Source organism: Oncorhynchus mykiss, chromosome 10, assembly GCF_013265735.2.
Source record: "Oncorhynchus mykiss isolate Arlee chromosome 10, USDA_OmykA_1.1, whole genome shotgun sequence".
Lineage (NCBI taxonomy): Eukaryota > Metazoa > Chordata > Actinopteri > Salmoniformes > Salmonidae > Oncorhynchus > Oncorhynchus mykiss.
This window is the reverse complement of record NC_048574.1, coordinates 20709451-20732154: the sequence shown is the minus strand read 5'-3', so window position 1 is coordinate 20732154 and position 22704 is coordinate 20709451. Positions and strand designations below refer to the sequence as shown.

General features: G+C 42.0%; 2 protein-coding genes across 4 annotated transcripts in view; both read left to right on the top strand.

Moving 5' to 3' along the window:
• LOC110533479 (protein FAM168A) overlaps window positions 1–5714 on the top strand; it is a 54256-nt gene extending 48542 nt beyond the window's left edge. For both annotated transcript variants that reach the window (XM_021617732.2, XM_021617731.2), the window contains 2 exons: window positions 472–615; window positions 907–5714. In XM_021617732.2, the coding sequence (XP_021473407.2) occupies window positions 472–590 (119 nt within the window). In that variant the 3' untranslated portion in view covers window positions 591–615; window positions 907–5714. The remainder of the gene's footprint in view (window positions 1–471; window positions 616–906) is intronic.
• Window positions 5715–9420: 3706 nt separating this feature from the next.
• The window catches only part of LOC110533478 (F-BAR and double SH3 domains protein 2), a 50930-nt gene continuing 37646 nt past the window's right edge, over window positions 9421–22704 (top strand). Inside the window, exons 1-3 of one of the 2 annotated variants that reach the window (XM_021617728.2) lie at window positions 9421–9686; window positions 12470–12567; window positions 20461–20506. In XM_021617728.2, coding sequence (XP_021473403.1) covers window positions 9666–9686; window positions 12470–12567; window positions 20461–20506 — 165 coding nt within the window. In that variant the 5' untranslated portion in view covers window positions 9421–9665. Of the gene's footprint in view, window positions 9687–12469; window positions 12568–20460; window positions 20507–22704 lie in introns of those variants that run through there. The other variant, XM_021617729.2, reaches the window with a different exon arrangement.

Genomic DNA, 22704 nt, shown 5'->3' with positions numbered 1-22704 from the left:
AACTGCCTGTTCAGGGGCAGAACAACAGATTTATACCTTGTCAGCTCGGGGATTTGAATTTGCAACCTTTCGGTAACTAGTCCAACTCTCTAACCACTAGGCTACCCTGCCGCCCCACACATCAGCTGTGTGTAGTACGCACCCTGAGAGAAAGAGAAGAAAAGAGAGAATACTGGTTAGAAGATTTGTGGAATCAGGAGAGAATAGCCAGGAAATCTGGGAATCCTACAACCAAGATTTCTGGAAAAACTTTACCAAAATGCTCAGATAAGGGAATTTTGTGACCCTATCAACAACTCAAACAAATAGTTCACACAACTATTACTTACAGTAATGTTTCTGTTTGGAGTAAAGGCTTTATTTATAACACGTTTATAACAGTATTCGACCGATAATTTCTCAAGAAGTTTGGTCACTGACATGTTTCCATGGTGATGACAACTGTCTGTCTGATTGACCCTCTTTGCCCAGGTACTCTGCTGACCACGCCTCAGCACGCCACTCAGCACATTGGTGGACATCCGGTCACCGTGCCAACCTACCGGCCCCAGGGGACACCTGGGTACAGCTATGTGCCTCCTCACTGGTAGACCCTCCTCACTGGGCCCCACTCATGTAAGTTACTCGTCCTAGATCAGTTTTAACCTAACACAATGTTATTCCAGTCTATGGTTAGGAGAGTTAAGGTCCAATCTATTGACAGTGCTTTGATACATAAGTGCTTAGATTTGTTATTATTATAAAACAATATATGTAACTAACTGTAATTCTGAGTTATTGTCACTTAGAAAATGAATTGATAGTACAAATGTGATATTTTCTTTGTAAATTACATATAGAATACATATTTCTTCTCCCTCCCCTCTCCATCTCTCTACTCCCCCTCTCTCTCTCACTCTTTCTCAGGAGTCAAACATTGCTCACAACTCAAGTCTTACATTGGTGCAGGAGGTCTGGCATACAAGCACCAAGTCTGTCAGCAAGAAAAAAACTAAAGTGCAAGGGTCACTATGCATTATTATGTGATTTGGAAAAGCTGCTTTTTCATGTTTTTATTCTTTTTTACCAGCCTCAGATTTTTTTTATTCGTTTTTTTGATTTTGACTCTCTTATAATCCAGACACACACTGACCAGCAGTATAGTACATTTATAGTACATTTGTGCTAAACAATTGTGTGTGTGTGTGTGTGTGTATTTTTCTGTTCTGAACACTGGTTACGACACAAAGCCAGTCCCTTCAGCCGTGAGAATGAACACCTCTCTGTATGCTGCCAAATGCTCTCATGTTTCAAAAAACATTGGGGGGAAAGCGCCGTACGAGTGTCGCGCCTTGTTTCTTTTGTGTTGCGCCTAGATTATTTTCCACTTTTCTTGATTTGCATTCCCATTTCGGTTTACGTTCAAACACAACCATCTTCCAGCACAAGATAACAAGGGTCGTCTTCCAGCTTGTAGCAACAGTGCAGTAACTTGGCTTCGTAAGATTATTCCCACTGTATATCAGTCATGTGGTAGAAGAAAGACTAATACCGTAAGTACCGTAATAGTTACACACCATGTAGAATACATTTTCAGTAAGTTCAGTGGACATAATTAGCTTTTACGTCTACTAGAGTATTGTAAGCAATTGAAATATCTATACATGAATATATATTATATATAGGAATACTGACGTGTGAGCGAGCGCCTGTGCGCGTTTGTGGTTCTTTTGGACAAGTAAAAGCTCGGCAAACTTAAAAACACACTCACATTTAGTTTTTTTCAGTTGGTATGAGTAGTGGCACATGTACACAATACATATACAGATTTATAGGACATCACACACACAGACGCAAAAGTGTAGACATCATAGGATGCGATGGATAGATTGCTGGATAGGGTCTCCCTATTGCAGGCTATGTTGTGAATTGAATCCAACTCTAATCTAGTGTCAACTGAAGTGCATGGAGTTTGAAGGACGAGGCAAATTGTCAGTTGGACCAGGGATAACTAAGTTGAAGGATTCAAGGGATTTACGGTCAATAGAAGAGAGGGGAGAAAGGAATACAAGGGGAGTAGTAAGTGGAAAAGGGAAGAAAAGCATCTAAATTGTGCTGTGGTCAAGCATCTATGCCCATAGCCTTGTGCTGCATGCCTCCCATTGATCTCACAGGCTGGAGATAAGTGTTATTCGCAATAAAGATCCCATGTGATGTCATGTTTACATGTTTAATAGATATCTAGGCCCTTAACTGCACCATTTACCTGGGTCGTGTTCAGCAAGGCACGGCAGAGCAAAACGTTTTGCATTGGAAAACGAAAATTGGTGTTCTTATTGGACAGATTCAGGTTGTACCGCCCTGTTTTAGTCCTTTTCAAAACGTTTTCTCGGGAATTTAACATGGCCCTGATCAGTGTCACTAGTTCTTCAGGTGACCAGTAGAGGGCAGTAGTGAGGGGTGCAGGGCAGACAGCGGAGTTAAGGCTTCTTCCACACGCTTCAGTTTGGGTAGCCGAACCGAACGAGTGGGCTCGCATACCTTACCTTCGCTTGAAAAAAGAGAAAAAATACGCAATAGTACTGTTTGTCAGTTTTGGGACTATGTAGCCAAAATAGTCCAAATTAATCTAGAAATCTGTCATTCATTTTGATGTTTTTGCAAAGGAGATCTTAGTTGTGCAATTTTACATCTAACTATGATGTTTGGTGGAGTATTTCTCAATTGAAAACATTTGCATGAAAATTAGTTGTCTATCATTGAATGACAGCAAACACTTCATTGAGGAATTCCTACTGTTGACCAATCGCCGATGAAAGGGTGTTAACTTCGGCTTGCCTCGCAAGAAAAAAATTGTGTGCAACGAACAGTCGAAAAAATCCTTGCCGAAGACCAAAACGAATAAAAACTCCACCAAATGTAGTCATAATATATACACATACTGTTCCAGACTGCTTGGTTGGATCAGGGTTTTAGACGGGCCCCCTATTCCCTTCCTATTTAGGGCTCTGGTCAAAAGTAGGGCACTATATAGGGAATTAAGTGCTATTTGGAACAGAAACAAGGTTTTAGAAGCCAGACTGACCTCAACAGAGATGTGTTTCAGTCCAGAGAATTGTGTCATCTGGTCTCAATGTGTATATTACTCCGTAGTCCATGCAATTGATACTAGTTCACCTGTCTTGTGAAATCTTCTAAACAATGGCAGGTGTAACACACATTATTTTGGACTTAGATTAGTGAAAGGAAACATTTACTCGTCATGTTGGCCAACCTGTTAGGGCCTCCCTCCTAGGCCCTCCCTCCCTTCAGAGTAGCCAATAGAACAGGTTCAAGACATTGTTTCCAGGGCATCCAATAGCAGACACAATGGAAGGGAGTTAGGATCGTGAAGGGAATCATGTGTATGAGAGGAATAATTTGTGTTCTAACAGGAAATTGGGAACATTTAAAAAAAGGTTTCAATCATGTCCCTTTAGTCGGGGCCAAAAACCGTATGACAGGGGCACTGAGTTGGGAGAGGTCCGTGTGCGGCATGTGTTGACTCCAAATCAACCCCTAACCTAGCCCTAGCCTCTCAGGTCTTCTGAGAGGATTGGGATAGGTGAAATCAATATGGCTGACATTTCCACCCAGCCAATTAGAAGGCAAGATTTTACCATAATGCTTACAGTGTATTGATTCAGTCCGCCTACATCCACAGGAGTGACTAGGGTGTAGGGGCTAGGGATCCATTTGGAATTCAGAATAGAGTTGGCAAGGAAGCAGGGTTCAGCTTGGGTAGAGTTTAAAGGTTGTGAGGAGGAGTTCCATACTAGGTTATTATGGTTCAGTACTAGGTTACCGTATCATGACCACATATCAGAGTTATCATGTGAATGTGTCAAAATTGTATTGCACAAACATCTAAAAGTAATAATCTATACTAAATACCAGGTACTTAGCTCATATTTTAAGAGATTTCTTAAGAGTTCATTTAGTTCTGTGCATTTGACTCTTTGGTCTCAATAAACAACTGTAAATTTAAGAGAATATCTGTTGTGAATAATTGCTACTGCTTTTTTCAATCTGTTACAATCAGTTAACTACTATGTAAAATGCTAAATGCCATTTTTTTGCCACAGTGTTACATCGCCAATGTAAATAAAACATTTAATTTAAAGGAGAGGCATCCTGCACCCAACATATGACAATTGATAACAGTAGCATTCGCTAGTGAACGAGGTATAGATGTGTAGATGAGTGAGGCATGTATACAGTCCTGTGTGAGTTTTTTCCCAACATGGCACTGGTCAGACTGTGTAGAGCTAACGTTATCCAACCGCTACTCTCCCCTGTCAGTAGCCTATCACAGAGCCAAACAGAACAAGAACATTGAAAACAAGTCTCAAAAGTAAATGTATTGTGCCACATTTTTTTGGGAACATTAGAGGGAAGACCATCGAAAAATATAGTTTTGTAGTGCTATTCACTAGAACATGTAATGTGATGCAAGAGCTGAACAATGCATATGACTAGTTGCACAGGCCCAAGTCTGTGAATGCTATGTTGAGTGCTAAATCTTTGGAGGTTCAAAACCTCAATAATAATTCAACCATGTGTACTATGAGTATAACTGCAGTGTTTTAAAAAAAGGCAAAAAAAAATGATAAACTTTTAATTTCTTGTATGTAATTTAAGCGCTTTTTACCATAAGTGTTATTTAAGGTTTTGTTTATTGATTGATGTTTATTATTCTTAAGATAGAAAATCTTTATTGTCAATCTCAAGTGGGTTGCCTTTTGGTGCTTCAGAGGGCATTTCAGAACACAAGTCTGTAGGATAAGTGGAGCAGATGTGCGGAGGGACACAATCTGGCAACCCGGTCAGAAGTGACTGGCATACAGGTCCCTCCTACTCGCTGGCCTTTTCCCCTCAAAGACCCAAGGCATTGAAACCCGAGAGCAATGTTCCGGGAACCAAACTGACACCATAAACAGACGTTCCCAGAACATCCAGGGAACCTAATGTGTTAACTGGGCATTATCTGAAAGTTACCCCAGAGCCAAGTCCTTACACTACAATTTATGTTTATTGAAACATGCTAAAGTGAATGGGTCCACAGTTTGTGGACTGAAGCATGAGAGCTGTAGCCTAGGATTGAAACTTATTTTGTTACGTTTCACTTCATGTTATGTAACAACCATGCAACGTAGCAAACTCAGTTTGAATTCTAGGCTATGGGAACTGCTCCTGAGTGTCTCAATGCCTGGGGTTTGAGAAGCAAGCAGCTCCACCAAGGTTGAACACACAATCTCTTTGGTTTGTCTGTTTTCTTTGGTCACAATAAACTTTGGCCTTGTCAAACCTTTGATTTGAACACTAATTTAGAGCGAGTGAAGTATACCCTTGTGTCTTCCCAAAAAAATAATCAAAGAAATTGTTTAAAAGAGTCAGCACCTTGAGATTAAAATGATTTCCCAACTAATGGCCCCCAGAGCTCTTGCAACGTTCTGTCACATGGTTGCAGCAACACTGGCGGAATGTTTTTGTAACATAAGATTGGGACGTTTGTAAAGCAGAGTCCCACATCAGACTTGTGTATATGAAGTGTAAATCTGTTTTTGTTTTCATGTCATTCTAATGAGGATCAGTCAGTGATTCTGGTGACAGAAGTAAGGCAAGTTTGTAATGATATAATACTTACTGTACGATGTAGAACATTCAATAACTATTAAAATCTTTCCCAAAAAGCCCAGCTTTTACTTGTGTTACATTTGTGTCCTCCGCCAATTCATCTTAAAGGAACATTGTGGCCTCTATAAATTGCAACAAAGCAATCAGTCAAAGGATAAGACGTAGACTACACTTCAGATTTCCAACATCAGCTATGCATCAGTGGAGAAATGTAATTGAAAGGGGGTGACCCTTTCTAAAGACAACCAGTATGCCAGTATGTTTTAAATTGCCCAAATCAGCTGTTTTAAGTAATTTCTCAACCTTGAAGTCATAACACCTTTTGTGTAAGGGTGACAGCCACCTCTTCCACGGAGATTTGATCAATTAAGGCCAGAGACGGCCATCAGTCCTGGGTTCAAATATGTGCATTTGACTATTTGTTATTTAAATAATTATTTTCTGTGTATCTGAGTATTTTCAAATGATGTGGCCCGAATCAACTACTCCTATTGGATGTACAGTGTATGTGAAAGTATTTTAAAATAATTTCCTATAAATAGCCTACTATTTGAAAGTATTTGAAAATACTTATTTCTATTTCCAAGTACATTATTTCAAATACCAAACAAACATGGTTCAAATGCATGGGAGTATTTATGTATTTGTATAATTACTGTGTGTTTGAGTATTTCAAATACATGCCAATACTTTTCAATACTTAACTACTTGTGTTTTCAAATAAAAAAATATTCAAACACTTAATTCCAAATGACTTTGAAAGTAATTCAAATACCTTAAATAGTATTTAAAGGGATCATACCCACAAGTGTCTCAGAGTAGGAATGCAGATCTAGGATCAATTTAGTATTTTAGATCATAATGATTACGATTATATGGACAGATGGGGAGCTGATCCTAGTTCACCACTCCTACGCTGAGATGCTTTATGGATACGGGCCCAGGTCTTCTGGCCATGGGACAATTTGGGGAAATGAAATGGTTTATCTTTAGCCCAGTGGGCCTGTCTAAATTAGGGTTTTAGCGCAGAAATATCATTATTTTGCTAAGAATGGGCTGGTGTGGGGGCCTTGAGGAAAAAATTGTCTGGTGTGTTTTTCCTCAGCGTGAAATGCCTGTGCGGAAGTTCTGGTCCTAGTCTAGTTTCAGTTTCAAGTTTCAAGTTTTAATTTTAATGTCATATGCACAAGAACAGTGAAATGTCTTTCTTGCTAACTCAAAACCCCAAAATGCAATAATCAATAACAATGTAATACTAGAAAAAAACATGAGAAATATGAAGATTACAATATGTAAGTAAGTAAGCATGCTATATACAGGGTCAATTCCAACACCATATTTATAATGTGCAAGGATACTCGAGTGATTGAGGTATATATGTACTGTATAGGGAGGGGTAAGGTGACTAGGCAACAGGATATGTGATAAGAGTAGCAGCAGCTTGTTTGTGAGTGGTGTGTGTGTGTAGTGTGCGTGCATGCTATGTGTGAGTGAGCAGTTGATGGAGTGAATGTGTGTGAGTGTGCATAGAGAGTGCAAAAATAAAGGTTAACTCAGATAGTCAGGTAGATATTTTGTTAGCTATTTATTAGCCTTATTGCATGGCTGTTCAATTGCATAAGCTGTTCAAGAGCCTGCCCCTGTTAAATGCCCAGTTAACAAATGTAATTGCATTCTCCCATGAATCTCTTATATTATAAACACGTCAAACTCAGTGCACTGCTAACGACCAATAGCCTACTTTAATCACAAAAGTAGGCCTACAACACAAGACAACCTGGACATTGTTTTAGTCAACCATGTTGAATGATAGGCTACTAGAAATACAGTGCCTTGCGAAAGTATTCGGCCCCCTTGAACTTTGCGACCTTTTGCCACATTTCAGGCTTCAAACATAAAGATATAAAACTGTATTTTTTTGTGAAGAATCAACAACAAGTGGGACACAATCATGAAGTGGAACGACATTTATTGGATATTTCAAACTTTTTTAACAAATCAAAAACGGAAAAATTGGGCGTGCAAAATTATTCAGCCCCTTTACTTTCAGTGCAGCAAACTCTCTCCAGAAGTTCAGTGAGGATCTCTGAACGATCCAATGTTGACCTAAATGACTAATGATGATAAATACAATCCACCTGTGTGTAATCAAGTCTCCGTATAAATGCACCTGCACTGTGATAGTCTCAGAGGTCCGTTAAAAGCGCAGAGAGCATCATGAAGAACAAGGAACACACCAGGCAGGTCCGAGATACTGTTGTGATGAAGTTTAAAGCCGGATTTGGATACAAATAGATTTCCCAAGCTTTAAACATCCCAAGGAGCACTGTGCAAGCGATAATATTGAAATGGAAGGAGTATCAGACCACTGCAAATCTACCAAGACCTGGCCGTCTCTCTAAACTTTCAGCTCATACAAGGAGAAGACTGATCAGAGATGCAGCCAAGAGGCCCATGATCACTCTGGATGAACTGCAGAGATCTACAGCTGAGGTGGGAGACTCTGTCCATAGGACAACAATCAGTCGTATATTGCACAAATCTGGCCTTTATGGAAGAGTGGCAAGAAGAAAGCCATTTCTTAAAGATATCCATAAAAAGTGTAGTTTAAAGTTTGCCACAAGCCACCTGGGAGACACACCAAACATGTGGAAGAAGGTGCTCTGGTCAGATGAAACCAAAATTGAACTTTTTGGCAACAATGCAAAACGTTATGTTTGGCGTAAAAGCAACACAGCTCATCACCCTGAATACACCATCCCCACTGTCAAACATGGTGGTGGCAGCATCATGGTTTGGGCCTGCTTTTCTTCAGCAGGGACAGGGAAGATGGTTAAAATTGATGGGAAGATGGATGGAGCCAAATACAGGACCATTCTGGAAGAAAACCTGATGGAGTCTGCAAAAGACCTGAGACTGGCACGGAGATTTGTCTTCCAACAAGACAATGATCCAAAACATAAAGCAAAATCTACAATGGAATGGTTCAAAAATAAACATATCCAGGTGTTAGAATGGCCAAGTTAAAGTCCAGACCTGAATCCAATCGAGAATCTGTGGAAAGAACTGAAAAATGCTGTTCACAAATGCTCTCCATCTAACCTCACTGAGCTCGAGCTGTTTTGCAAGGAGGAATGGGAAAAAAATTCAGTCTCTCGATGTGCAAAACTGATAGAGACATACCCCAAGCGATTTACAGCTGTAATCGCAGCAAAAGGCTACAAAGTATTAACTTAAGGGGGCTGAATAATTTTGCACGCCCAATTTTTCAGTTTTTGATTTGTTAAAAAAGTTTGAAATATCCAATAAATGTCGTTCCACTTCATGATTGTGTCCCACTTGTTGTTGATTCTTCACAAAAAAAATACAGTTTTATATCTTTATGTTTGAAGCCTGAAATGTGGCAAAAGGTCGCAAAGTTCAAGGGGGCCGAATACTTTCGCAAGGCACTGTATGTATAATTTCGCCTTTACGTGTCATTTATCTGTGGTAGGGATAAATCTCTATATTCATCTGAGACAATTGAGAGAGAATGAATAATAAAATAGGTGTATTTTTGAGGACCACGGCATAGGCCTAAACGCACAGATGTGCAGGGGTTAGAGAGATGTACTGTATCACCTAATCCCCAACTAATCCCAATGTTTATGAAGAGGACATTGCCACTAGAGAGATATAGCCCACGGCGAGTCTTCATCCCAACCCAGAGCAATTCAATCCCAATGAAAAATCCCGTGCATTTCCTCAGCGTGTCGCCATTCTTCTCTCCTCCACCGGAAACCCCACTGAATCGCAAACTTCACTTTTATGTTCGCGGAGGCAGTCAATTTTTAACAGGACTTCGTCGGTGTGTTGAGTTTGGTCGTTATGGCCGCCTGAATCAGACTAGCTAAATTATCACAGTGCATGGTTGTCTTTCGATTGTATCTAAATTATAGAACATTTTGCACGGGATTTCCGGATTAACGCAAATATTTGTTAGGATTTTTCTTGGGGGTTAAAATTCAAACATGCAGCCTCCGCCGAGAAAGGTGAGTTGTCTAGTTTTTACTTTCCTCTGCAAATGTTTTGACGAATGTTGGAAGATGCACGCTTTGTTGCAGTCCAACTTTAAGATATGTGCCCACTACGTCGGAACAAAGTTGTATAGTTTTTATCAAACGCAAATACGACCTTTTTTGTTAGACTACTTCTTGAAACGGTTATATTTTTTTCAATGTTCCAAAGTAGCCTAAGAAATGTCCTAGTATTCAATTAAAGGAAAACACATTTTCTCACGGTTCCAAATAGGTTGTAGCCTTTGGCTGGCTCACAAACTGACAAAGATACATTGTAACAGTCTTGCTTTTGGTGGAGATACTTTGTAGTAAACTATAGTGGTGATGGATGACAATTTGGACCCGTGTAAATAAAATAGCAACACAACTGTAGCTAGAACAGCAAAACAATTATTGTAATGGGAATCCTGTTACGGTATCATGTTGCAGAAACATTACACACCATCGGACAAGTCGCCGAAGTCTGTTGCGGGTTGGATAAGAAATTATACTGCGTTAAAATTCCATCAGTTGAAGTTGAATTTGGACTGGATATCAAAATTCTGTAAAATCCAGATTTGTTATTTTTAACAATGATGTTCTTATTAATGGGTTAATGGGGAAAAAACAATTATCACTATGATACGTATGCCATTTTTGTTATATTCATGATTAGCTAGTTTGTGGATTAATTTCTCTCTCAAACCGGGTTCGTTTAGCCTACCAATTGCTGAGGAATATTCAAATGTCAGTGGTAGCACTACAGATTAGTCAATTCCTGAAATAGAAACACCTTGGCCTATTAGATCAACCACTTGACTTGTTGTAGTTGCCTGAATATAGCCTTCTAATTTTAACCGTAGTATATTTCTCCTAATGATCAGCTGTGTTATGATAATAGTATAATACATTACAGTAGGCTGTGGGTCACCATTTCACTTCAGAAATAGGAGTCAAATCACCACCACAAAATACTGTATTATAATTTACAGTGCAACACACCAACCAATACATGGTCCAGATCAACTTGAGATCGAATGACAAGTGAAGATCAACACCATGCATGATGACAGAATTATCTTCTCAGGGTAGCCTACAAGGTCAGTGAGTGTAGTTTGAGCCCTAATGGTTTCCCAGTTGAACACACACCCAATTACTAGCCCTGAGACTGGGTTACCTAACCCAGGGGCCAATTAGAAGTCTACAGAGGCAACTCTGCTTTCCTCCACCCAGCCCCAGAGAGAAGCATTTTACCCAGCTTCATCTGCCTCTGGATTAGTACATAGTTGACTTCTGGGCCTTGTTCACTAGAAAATAAAATGGTCTGAAACAGGGAGGGGATTGCCATTTTCCAGTAAGATAAACTCAATTTTGTTTTGCGCTGCCCTAAAGAACACTACCTAGATCAATTTAATGGCTTGGTATTATTGTGAATCTGTCAACCGGGAACACGCAGATATCCAAAGACTGTTAAAAATCATGTTTGCACTTGGGAGAAATTTCCAAATGCCTGAAGGTACCACGTTCTTCTGTACAAACAATAGTACGCAAGTATAAACACCATGGGACCACGCAGCCGTCATACCGCTCAGGAAGGAGACACATTCTGTCTCCTAGAGATGAATGTACTTTGGTACGAAAAGTGCAAATCAATCCCAGAACAACAGAAAAGGACCTTGTGAAGATGCTGGAGGAAACGGGTACAAAATGATCTATATCCACAGTAAAACTAGTCCTATATCTACATAACCTGAAAGGCCGCTCAGCCAGGAAGAAGCCATTGCCCCAATACCGCCATACAAAAGCCAGAATACGGTTTGCAACTGCACATGGGGACAAAGATCGTACTTTTTGGAGAAATGTCCTCTGGTCTGATGAAACAAAAATAGAACTGTTTGGCCATAATGACCATCGTTATGTTTGGAGGAAATAGGGAGAGGCTTGCAAGCCAAAGAACACCATCCCAACCGTGAGGCCCGGGGGTGGCAGCATCATGTTGTGGGGGTGCTTTGCTGCAGGAGGAACTGGTGCACCTCACAAAATAGATAGCATCATGAGGTAGGAAAATTATGTGGATATATGGAAGCAACATCTCAAGACATCAGTCAGGAAGTTAAAGCGTGGTCGCAAATGGGTCTTCCAAATTAACAATGACCCCAAGCATACTTCCAAAGTTGTCGCAAAATGGCTTAAGGACAACAAAGTCAAGGTATTGGAGTGGCCATCACAAAGCCCTGATCTCAATCCTATAGAAAATGTGTTGGCAGAACTGAACGAGTGTGTGAGCCAGGAGGCCTACAAACCTGACTCAGTTACACCAGTGCTGTCAGGAGGAATGGGCCAAAATTCACCCAATTTATTGTGGGAAGCTTGTGGAAGGCTACCCAAAACATTTGACCCAAGTGAAACAATTTAAAGGCAATGCTACCAAATACTAATTGAGTGTATGTAAACTTCTGACCCACTGGGAATGTGATGAAATAAATAAAAGCTGAAATAAATCATTCTCTCTACTATTATTTTGACATTTCACATTCTTAAAATAAAGTGGTGATCCTAACTGACCTAAGACAATACATTTTTACCAGTATTAAATGTCAGGAATTGTGAAAAACTGAGTAAGTGTATTTGGCTAAGGTGTATGTCAACTTCTGACTTCAAATGTATATGACATGCGGTGCTTTTATCAGGAGTTGACTGTATTCTGCTCCATGTACAAGAGCTGGATTTGGATGTTTTGCCCACTTCTTCTGATATAACTGTTTTGCCTCTCTCAGGTCAAGGTTACCCAGGAGCTGAAACACACTCACGCTGAGCAGATAAGCAGACTACACATCAAACATCAGACAGAGTGTGACCTACTGGAGGACCTGAGGTAAGGGGAGGAGAGTGGAGGGCGCTGGTGGTTGCCAGTGGAGGCTGCTTCTCTATCCCCAGTTCCAAATCAACCCCTATCCCCTACTACCTAGGCACTTGTGTAGTTGTGAAAGGCTTGGATATGTATAATCAATGGTTACAATTCTACCTAGCCTGTCAGAGGGCCTAGCCCCTATTACCATATTGGTAAAACCTACCCAACCTTTGTAAATGTCTATGATATGAAGTGCCCTTGTGGGGTAGGGGTTTATTTGGAAGGGGACAGTACTCATGGGTCTGGCTTCCTGTCATTTGGCTTGGGTGAGGTGGGGGGGGTGACAAAGAGATGAAAAATCACTAAAGATCAAACGAACCAGAGCTGTTCAGCCAGTCGCTCTTGGAGGAAAATTGGTTTTGGATTATAAATTAACTTTGGAATCTTCCTGGTTGGAAGATTCCTGGAATCAGGATGGAATAGTAAGGAAATCTTGGAATCCTCCAAATGTGAATTTTGGTTACCAGATTAAAAAAATATTGATAGTTGGAGAGGGAGAATGATAGGGACAGGCAGTGATATAGTATAGGGAAGAAGTGGGAGAGGAGGGCCAAGTTCAGTTGTCAAACGTTGCAGATAGGAATCACATTGGCTCTATTATTGGAATTTCTAAGGGAGCAGACACACAGCACCAAATGTCAATCTGCCATTCATTCAGTGTGGAGTATTTTTTAGGGACCACATTCTCGCTGGTGGGTGTCAGACTGACAACATTTTCGCGCGATTCTACATGTAGAATCGGTTTGCAAATTACAGTTGGCACTCTGTTCAGAGGTGCTAAGTCAGGGTTTCCCAAAATCGTTTTTTGGGACGCCAAGGGATGCACATTTAGTTTTTTGCCATAGCACTACACAGCTGATTCAAATAATCAGCTAATCAGCAAGCTTTAACATTTTGAATCAGCTGTGTTGTGTTAGGGAAAACTACATGTGCACCCCGTGAGATCCTGAGGACTGAGTTTGGGCAAAGCTGTGTTAAGTATGCTCTGCCGGCAAACGCTATTGGTGTGTCTGATTTTTCAGTGTTTCCCAACTCCGGTCCTCCAGTATCCCCCAACAGTACATATTTTTGTTGTGGCCCCAGACAAGCACACCTGATTTTACTTGTCAACTAATCATCAAGCCCTTAAAGTTGAATCATGTGTTTTTTTCTGGGGCTACAACAAATGTGTGCTGTTGGGAGTACTGGAGTTGGAAAACACTGCTCTACATGACTGGCATGTTTGTTCTACATAGAAATATGCTATCTGAATGTTCCAAAGCGTTGGTCCTATTGAATGCGACCCAGGGTTGTGTTCCCTAGGGCCGGCGGTAGCCTAGCGTTTAAGACTGTTGGGCCAGTAAACCGAAAGGTCGCTGGTTCGAATCCCTAAGCAGATAAGATGGAAAAATCTGCCTGCGCCAATGAAGTGGATGTCGATTTAAGGCAGCCCCCTGTACCTCTGATTCAGAGGGGCTAGGTTAAATGCGGAAGACACATTTCGGTTGAATGCATTCAGTTGTGCAACTTAATAGGTATCCCATTTCCCTTCATTAGGCACCAAACAAACTAAAATTGGATGGACTACTTCGGGGTTTCCCAAACTCGGTCCTGGGGCCCCGCCTGGGTGCACATTTAGTTTTTTGCCCTAGTGCTACACAGCTGATTCAAATAATCATCAAGCTTTGAATCAGCTGTGTAGTGTTAGGGCAAAAAACAAAATGTGCACCCCTTGGGGTCCCGAGGATCGAGTTTGGGAAACGCTGGCCTTCTTGGACACCAATAAGAAACAGTTTGCAATGGAAAAACTAAAACTTAGGCTCGAATGAACATGACCCATTCAGAGGGAAAGGAAGAAGAGGCCAAGAGGAGATGCAAATCACCCGAGGGGAAGCCAGATCTGTTGTCAGTTTGGATTTGCCAAATACTGGAGCACTCAGACCAGTAATGTCTTGTTTTAGCCTGAAGTGACCCATGTGAAATTTTGGCTATTCATAAGTACAAAAATGGATGTAGCAACTAAGGATTCTAGCTTTAATTTCCAATGAAATGCCCAGTGTACATGACCAGTCTAGTCAAAGCCAATTTGCCTACTTCACCCATCAATCAAAAGGAACTGACTGTGGCCCTGGGGTGTCTGACGCGTCAAGGAGGCTGGGTTGTGTTCAATTGCCACTTAAAACGTATTGTAACGGAAAACACAAATCCATTTTTCTTATTGGACAGGTCCAGGTAGTCCCTCCCAGTTTCAGTAATTTTTTCTGCATTTGGTGCCTAATGTGGGAAAGAGGAAAAATATATTGATCACAGAAGGACTAGGCCATTTGATGCTGTGGTTCTTGTACTGTTTACACATGAGAGAGACAAGATGTGCCATACTCTGCTCACTCCTGGAACTGTAAAGACTCCAAACAACACAACCTGGGTCATATTCATTAGACATCAAACATAATAAAACGGACTGAAACAGAGAGGGACTATTTGGACATGTCAACTTTTCCCTCAACGTTAGTAAGACTAAGGAGCTGATCGTGGACTATAGGAGAAAGAGGGACGAGCATGCCCCCATCCACATCAACAGGGCTGTTGTGGAGCGGGTCGAGAGCTTCAAGTTCCTTGGCGTCCACATCACTAAGGACTTGGTCGACACACCCGTACAATCGTGAAGAGGGCACGGCAGCGACTCTTTTCCCTCAGGAGGCTGAAAAGATTTGGCATGGGCCCTCGGATCCTCAGTTATACAGCTGCACCATCAAGGGCATCTTGACTGGCTGCATTGCCACTTGGTATAGCAAATTAACCGCCCTTGATCGCAGCCCAGTATGTCACTGGGGCCGAGCTCCCTGTCATCCAGGACCTGTACGGTGCATTCAGAAAGTATTCAGACCCTTTGACTTTTTCCACATTTAATGTTACAGCCTTATTCTAAAATGGATTAAATGTTTCCTCATCAATCTACACACAATACCCTATAATGACAAAGCAAAAACGGGTGTTTAGGAATTTTTTCAAATTTATTCAAAATAAAAAACTATTACATTTACTGAAGTATTCAGACCCTTTACTCAGTACTTTGTTGAATCACCTTTGGCAGCAATTACAGCCTTGAGTGTTCTTGGGTATGACGCTACAAGCTTGGCACACCTGTATTTGGGGAGTTTATCCCATTCCTCTCTGTAGATCCTCTCAAGCTTTGTCAGGTTGGATGGGGAACGTCGCAGTACAGCTATTTTCAGGTCTCTCCAGAGATGTTCAATTGGGTTTCATGTCCGGGCTCTGGCTGGGCCACACAATGACATTCAGAAACTTGTCCCAAAGCCACTCACTCCTGCGTTGTCTTGGCTGTGTGCTTAGGGTCATTGTCCTGTTGGAAGGTGAACCTCTGGAGCATGTTTTCGTCAAGGAGCTCTCTGTACTTTGCTCCGTTCATCTTTCCCTCGATCCTGATTAGTCTTCCAGTACCTGCCGCTGTAAAACATTCCCACAGCATCATGATGCTGCCACCTCCATGCTTCACCGTAGGGATGGTGCCAGGTTTCCTCCAGACGTGACACTTGGCATTCATGCCAAATAGTTAAAACTTGGTTTCATCAGACCTGATAATCTTGTTTCTCGTGGTCTGAGAGTCCATTAGGTGCTGTTTTGGAAACTCCAAGTGGGCTGTTGTGCCTTTTACTGAGGAGTGGCTTCTGTCTGACCACTCTACCACAAAGGCCTGATTGGTGGAGTGCTGCGGAGATGGTTGTCCTTCTGGGAGAACCTTCCATCTCCGCAGAGGAACTGTCAGTGACCATCGGGTTCTTGGTCACCTCCCTGGCTTAGGCCCTCCTCCCCCTTTTGACCAGGCAGCCAGCTCTAGGAAGAGCCTTGGTGGTTCTAAACTTCTTCCATTTAACAATGATGGAGGCTTTTTTTGGTACCCTGCCCCAATCTGTGCCTCGACACAATCCTCTCTCCGGGCTCTACGGACAATTCCTTCGACCTCATTGCTTGGTTTTTGCTCAAACATGCACTTTCAACAGTGGGAACTAATATAGACAGGTGTGTGCCTTTCCAAATAATGTCCAATCAATTGAATTTACCACAGGTGGACTCCCAAGTTGTAGAAACATCTCAAAGATGATCAATGGAAACAGAATGCATGTGAGCTCAAATACTACAGCGTGTCTATGCTGCTTATTCGCACCACTACTACTATTTTGGTCTCAATCAAACAATTTGTCAGGTTTATAATCTGACATGCTATTCAACAAGCCACAACTCCCTAGATATCAGTCTGATACATCATTTATGATGCCTAGCATATCATTGGCTGTTGAATCTTAGGGCTGTCCCCGACAAAAAAATATTGGTTGACTGAGTCCTGTTTAACCTTATTTTTCCTTATATAGACAGAATAAAATCAACTACATATGCGCTGAGCTTTGTCTGATGCTTTAAGCATACTGTTTGATTACATAATTAAGACACAAATGACTCAAGAAAGAACCCGATGGTCAAACGGTTATAAAAAGGACAGTGTGTGACTGGGGCACGTTGTCTCGTTCTGTTTAAACACATAGCAGTGTTTATTGCACTGTCCATGCTGAAGCTGTAACATTACAGCCATTTAGTTTGACTGTAAAGTTTTGTTCTGTTACCAAAATCCCTCATTTGTTTGACAAACATTCCCTATTCCTTCAACCCTAGCTCTCTTTACATGAAATGCGTGAGCATCACATGCATATGAACAATAGGACCTCACCTATAGCCTATCATAATCACATCATTGGTTATAACAGCAAAATGGATGTGGAGGACATGAAAAATAAACTCAAAGGGTGAATGTTTACTGGCTACTCAGGAAGGAAAGAGGAAGTCAGATCTGTGGAGGTCATTTGACTTAGTTGTGGAAACTACTGGGGATCTAGAAAAAGGAGGGTATAGGAGCAAGTGTTGTGTGAGTATCGTGTGTGTCAAACAGTCGTTGTTATATTACAATATTTTTTTTTCTGGCAATTTGCAACAGTGTAAACAATACTCTCTCCTCTCTCAATTTTCTTAGACAACAAGGCTCAGGCAAAGGCAGTTTTCTTAGACAACAAGGCTCAGGCAAAGGCAGTTTTCTTAGACAACAAGGCTCAGGCAAAGGCAGTTTTCTTAGACAACAAGGCTCAGGCAAAGGCAGTTATTTTTGTCTGCTGCCTCCACCGCATTGTTCTCAATCCCACCATACTGATTAACTTTGCTATTATGCACATAGCAACATAGGGATAGGTGCCAATTCTACGGCGCCCTAAGATTGAGCATTTGTTATAAAATAATGAGATTGATTAGTGTTGCAGCATTATTTTTTACATAATATAACCATATACAATTTCATTATCAAATGCCTTAGGAGTGATGGGTTGTGCCATCCCCGTGGCGTCCAATGGATTAGTCCACTGAGACAGGCGTGAATCAGACTGGTGTCTTGTGCGCCATGAAAATAATACAAATAATAGTTTTAATCACATGCACCAAATACAACAGTTGTAGACCTTACATTGAAATGCTTACTTACAAGCCCGTAACCAACAATGCAGTTTAAAAAATATGAATAAGACATAAAAGTAACAAGTAGTTAAAGAGCAGCAGTAAAATAACAATAGAGAGACTATATATAGGGGGTACCGGTACAGCGTCAATGTGCGGGGCACCGGTTAGTTGAGGTAATATGTACATGTAGGTAGAGTTAAAGTGACAGAGATAATAAGAGTAGCAGCGGTGTAAAGGGGGGGGGGGGGGGGGGGGGGGGGGGGTGCAAATAATCTGGGTTGCCATTTGATTAGCTTTTCAGGAGTCTTATGGCTTGGGGTAGAAGCTGTTTAGAAGCCTCTTGGACCTAGACATGGCGCTCTGGTACCACTTGCCGTGCTGTAGCAGAGAGAACAGTCTGACAAGGGTGGCTGGAGTCTTTGACAATTTTTAGAACCTTCTTCTGACACCGCCTGGTATAGAGGACCTGGATGGGAGGAAGCTTGGCCCAGTGATGTTACGGGCCGTACGCACTACCCTCTGTAGTGCCTTGAGGTCGGAGGCCAAGATGTTCCCATACCAGGCAGTGATGCAACCAGTCAGGATGCTCTCAATGGTACAGCTGTAGAACCTTTTGAGGATCTGAGGACCCATGCCAAATCTTTTCAGTCTCCTGAGGGGGAATAAGTTTTGTTGTGCCCTCTTCACAACTGTCTTGGTGTGCTTGGACCATGTTAGTTTGTTGATGTGGACACCAAGGAACTTGAAGCTCCCAACCTGCTCCACTACAGCCCCGTCAATGAGAATGGGGGCGTGCTCGGTCCACCTTTTCCTGTAGTCCACAATCAACTCCTTTGTCTTGATCACGTTGAGGGAGAGGTTGTTGTCCAGACACCACACGGCCAGTTCTCTGACCACCTCCCTATAGGCTGTCACGTCATTGTCGGTGATCAGGCCTACCGCTGTTGTCATCAGCAAACTTAATGATGATGTTTGAGTCGTGCCTGGCCTTGCAGTCATGAGTGAACAGGGAGTACAGGAGGGGACTGAGCACGCACCCCTGAGGGGCCCCTGTGTTGAGGATCAGCGTGGCGAATGTGTTACCTACCTTTACCACCTGGGGTCGGCCCGTCGGGAAGTCCAGGATCCAGTTGCAGAGGGAGGCGTTTAGTCCCAGGATCCTTAGCTTATTGATGAGCTTTGAGGACACTGTGATGTTGAATGCTGAGGTGTAGTCAATGAATACCTTTCTCACTTAGGTGTTCCTTTTGTCCAGGTGGGAAAGGGCAGTGTGGGTTGCAGTAGAGATTGCATCATCTGTGGATCTTTTAGGGCGGTATGCAAATTGGAGTAGGTCTAGGGTTTCTGGGATAATGGTGTTGTGAGCCATGACCAGCCTTTCAAAGCACTGGCTACAAACGTGAGTGCTGTGGGTCGGTGTTAATTTAGACAGGTTACCCTAGTGTTCTTGGGCACAGGGACTATGGTGGTCTGCTTGAAACATGTTGGTATTACAGACTCCGACAGGGAGAAGTTGAAAATGTCAGTGAAGACACTTTCCAGTTGGTCAGCGCATGCTTGCAGTACACGTCCTGGTAATCCTTCTGGCTCTGCGGCCCTGTGAATGTTGACCTGTTTAAAGGTCTTACTCACATCGGCTGTGGAGAGCTTGATCTCACAGTCGTCCGGAACAGTTGGTGCTCTCATGCATGTTTCAGTGTTAAATCCAGGAACATATTCCACTCTGTGCTAGCCGAACAGTCCTGTAGCTTAGCATCTGCTTCATCTGACCACGTTTTTACATTGATCTAGTCACTGGTGCTTCCAGCTTTATTTTTTGCTTGTGTTCAGGAGTCAGGAGGATAGAATTAAGGTAAGATTTGCCAAATGGAGGGCGAGGGGGAGCTTTGTACATGTCTCTGTGTGGAGTATTCACCCCCCCCCCCCCCCCCCCCCCCCCCCCCCCCCCCCCCCCCCCCCCCCCCCCCCCAACAGCACGAGCTGTTGTTTACATATATGCGGAGTCCGCCACCCCTTGTCTTACCAGATGCTGCTGTTCTATCCTGCCGATACAGCGTATAACCAGCCAGCTGTGTGTTGATAATGTCGTCGTTCAGCCACGACTCCATGAAGCATAAGATGTTACAGTTTTTAATGTCTACTTGGTAACATAAAAATTTTTAACTGCTCAACTAAAGATATCCCGGTCGACCAACAGCCTATCGACCAAACAATCGACCAGTTGATGAAATGGGGTCAGCCCTACTAAATGTTTCATGCTTTGTCTAATTTATATAGTCCTGTAGTGTCCATTCAGTCTCTTTTCCCAGTTTATTAATTATGTTGTATATCATTCTGTGGTTCTACCTTTACTCCTTGTAGGACATTCAGTCAGAAGAAAGCTGCCATAGAGAGGGACTATGCCCAGGTGAGTATCTCTCTCTCTGTCCTTCCTTCTCTCTATATATATCCCTCTGGAGGTGTGTTCATTTCTGCATGCGGAAGCCATTTCATTGTGGCGTTGCTGTCTTCAGCTTTGGGGCACCCAAAAAATAACTTGCCTCCCACAAAGGCACCAATTGCTTCCTCATACGAGGTTCGGGTAAGGTTGCGGTTGTTGGGTGGATCTGGGCTCAATTGTGGTCCGATGCATTTCTCATCTATCACAGAGGACCACTTTAAAGGTTTTTGTCTCAGTTGTGGTGTTTTGTGTAGCCCACTTCCTTGTCGTCGAGTTGTTTATGCCACAGCTTCCTGTGGATGTCAATTTACTGTCTGATAATCCCCCCTCTGCTTTGGTCTTTTCCGGCTTTGCATCCCTGTGTGGAATGTAAACCATTACTGTGAGAATAGAGGGCCCTGACTTGGGAGTTCCCCCAACCAGGCAATACCCAGCCACTTCATTGTGTGTAATATAGTGTGTGAGAGGGCGAGAGAGATTGCTGGTGTGTGTGTTTTTGTTTGAGGATTTCATTCACACCCTGCTGATATACCATTCATACAGTGCCTTCAGGAAGTATTCATACCCCTTGACTTATTCCACATTTTGTTGTGGAACAGCCTGAATTCAAAATGGATTTAAAAAAATCTCGCACATCTACTCACAACATCCCATAATGACAAAGTGAAAGCATGTTTTTACATTTTTCCCAAATGTATTGAAAATTAAATGCATATCTTATTTACAGCGGTATTCCACCCCCTAATTCAGTACTTTGTTGAAACACCTTTGGCAGGGATTACAGCTGTGAGTCTTTCTGGGTAAGTCTCTTAGAGCTTTTGCACACCTGGGTTGTACAATATTCACACGTTATTATTTTCAAAATTCTTCAAGCTCTGTCAAATTGGTTGTTGATCATTGCGAGACAGCCATTTTCAGGTCTTGGCTATAGATTTTCAAGTAGATTGAACTGAACTCTAACTAGGCCAGTTTATTGTCCTGCTGAATGGGGAATTCATCTGTGTCTGGTAGAAAGCAGACTGAACCTGGTTTTCTTAGGATTTTGCCTGTGCTTAGGTCCATTCTGTTTCTTTTTGATCCTGAAAAACTCCCTAGTCCCTAACGATTACAAAGATACCCATAACATGATGCTTGAAAATATGGAACATTTTTCAACAGAATCAGTGGAATGCAAACACAGTTTACTTTCATAGCAGCCACAAACAAACAGAATGATCACTTTGCTCGTTGTAATTCCTTTTTGCATCTACGCACTCTCCTCCTCCTCACCTTTCCCTCTCTGCCTGTGGACTTCAGTGCACAACACATCAGCTGTCTGTGACCAGGTCCAAAAAAAACTTTACAATCCAAACCTTCATATCATAACCGCTAAGCGCAACACACAGCCTACATCATTGTCACCATATTATCTAACGTCATAGTCTACATAGCTAATAGAACTAACACATTAGTAAACCCTCTACAATCATGCAGTACAGTCAGAAGGCAGTTTAGCAGTTACACCCGTGGCAATAAATTAATAAAATCGAAAGCTTATCTTGACTTGGAAAAGTTATAGTGTTAGACAGCCAGCTAGCTAACATAGCATCCCTCTCTGTTTAAGCTGGGTGTTTTGTTTGAGTAGGCTGAAGTGAAAAGTAAAAAAATAATACCATGAAATATAGCTAGCTCTCTCTTGCTTCTCCTTAATTTAAGAAATTCATTTGTTCAAGACAATAGCTGAACAGTTTATCTCTCTTTGAGTCAACTACTCACCACATTTTATGCACTGCAGTGTTAGCTAGTTGTAGCTTATGCTTTCAGTAATAGATTCAATCACTGATCCTTTGATTGGGCGGACAACATGTCAGTTCATGCTGCAAGAGCTCTGACAGGTTGGAGGATGTCCTCCGGAAGTTGTCATAATTACTGTGTAAGTCAATGGAAGGGGCTGAGAACCATGAGCCTCCTAGATTTTGTATTGAAGTAAATGCACCCAAAGGAGGACGGAAACTAGCTGTCCTCCAGCTACACCATGGTACTACCCTTGAGAGTGCTGTTGAGGATGCTGTAGACCTTCATTGCAAAAGTGTGTTTAATCAATTATTTGGTAACATATGAATATATTTAGAATAGTTTTATCTAAAAATGGTTTTTTTTACGTTTCACTTAAGAAATTTGATAAA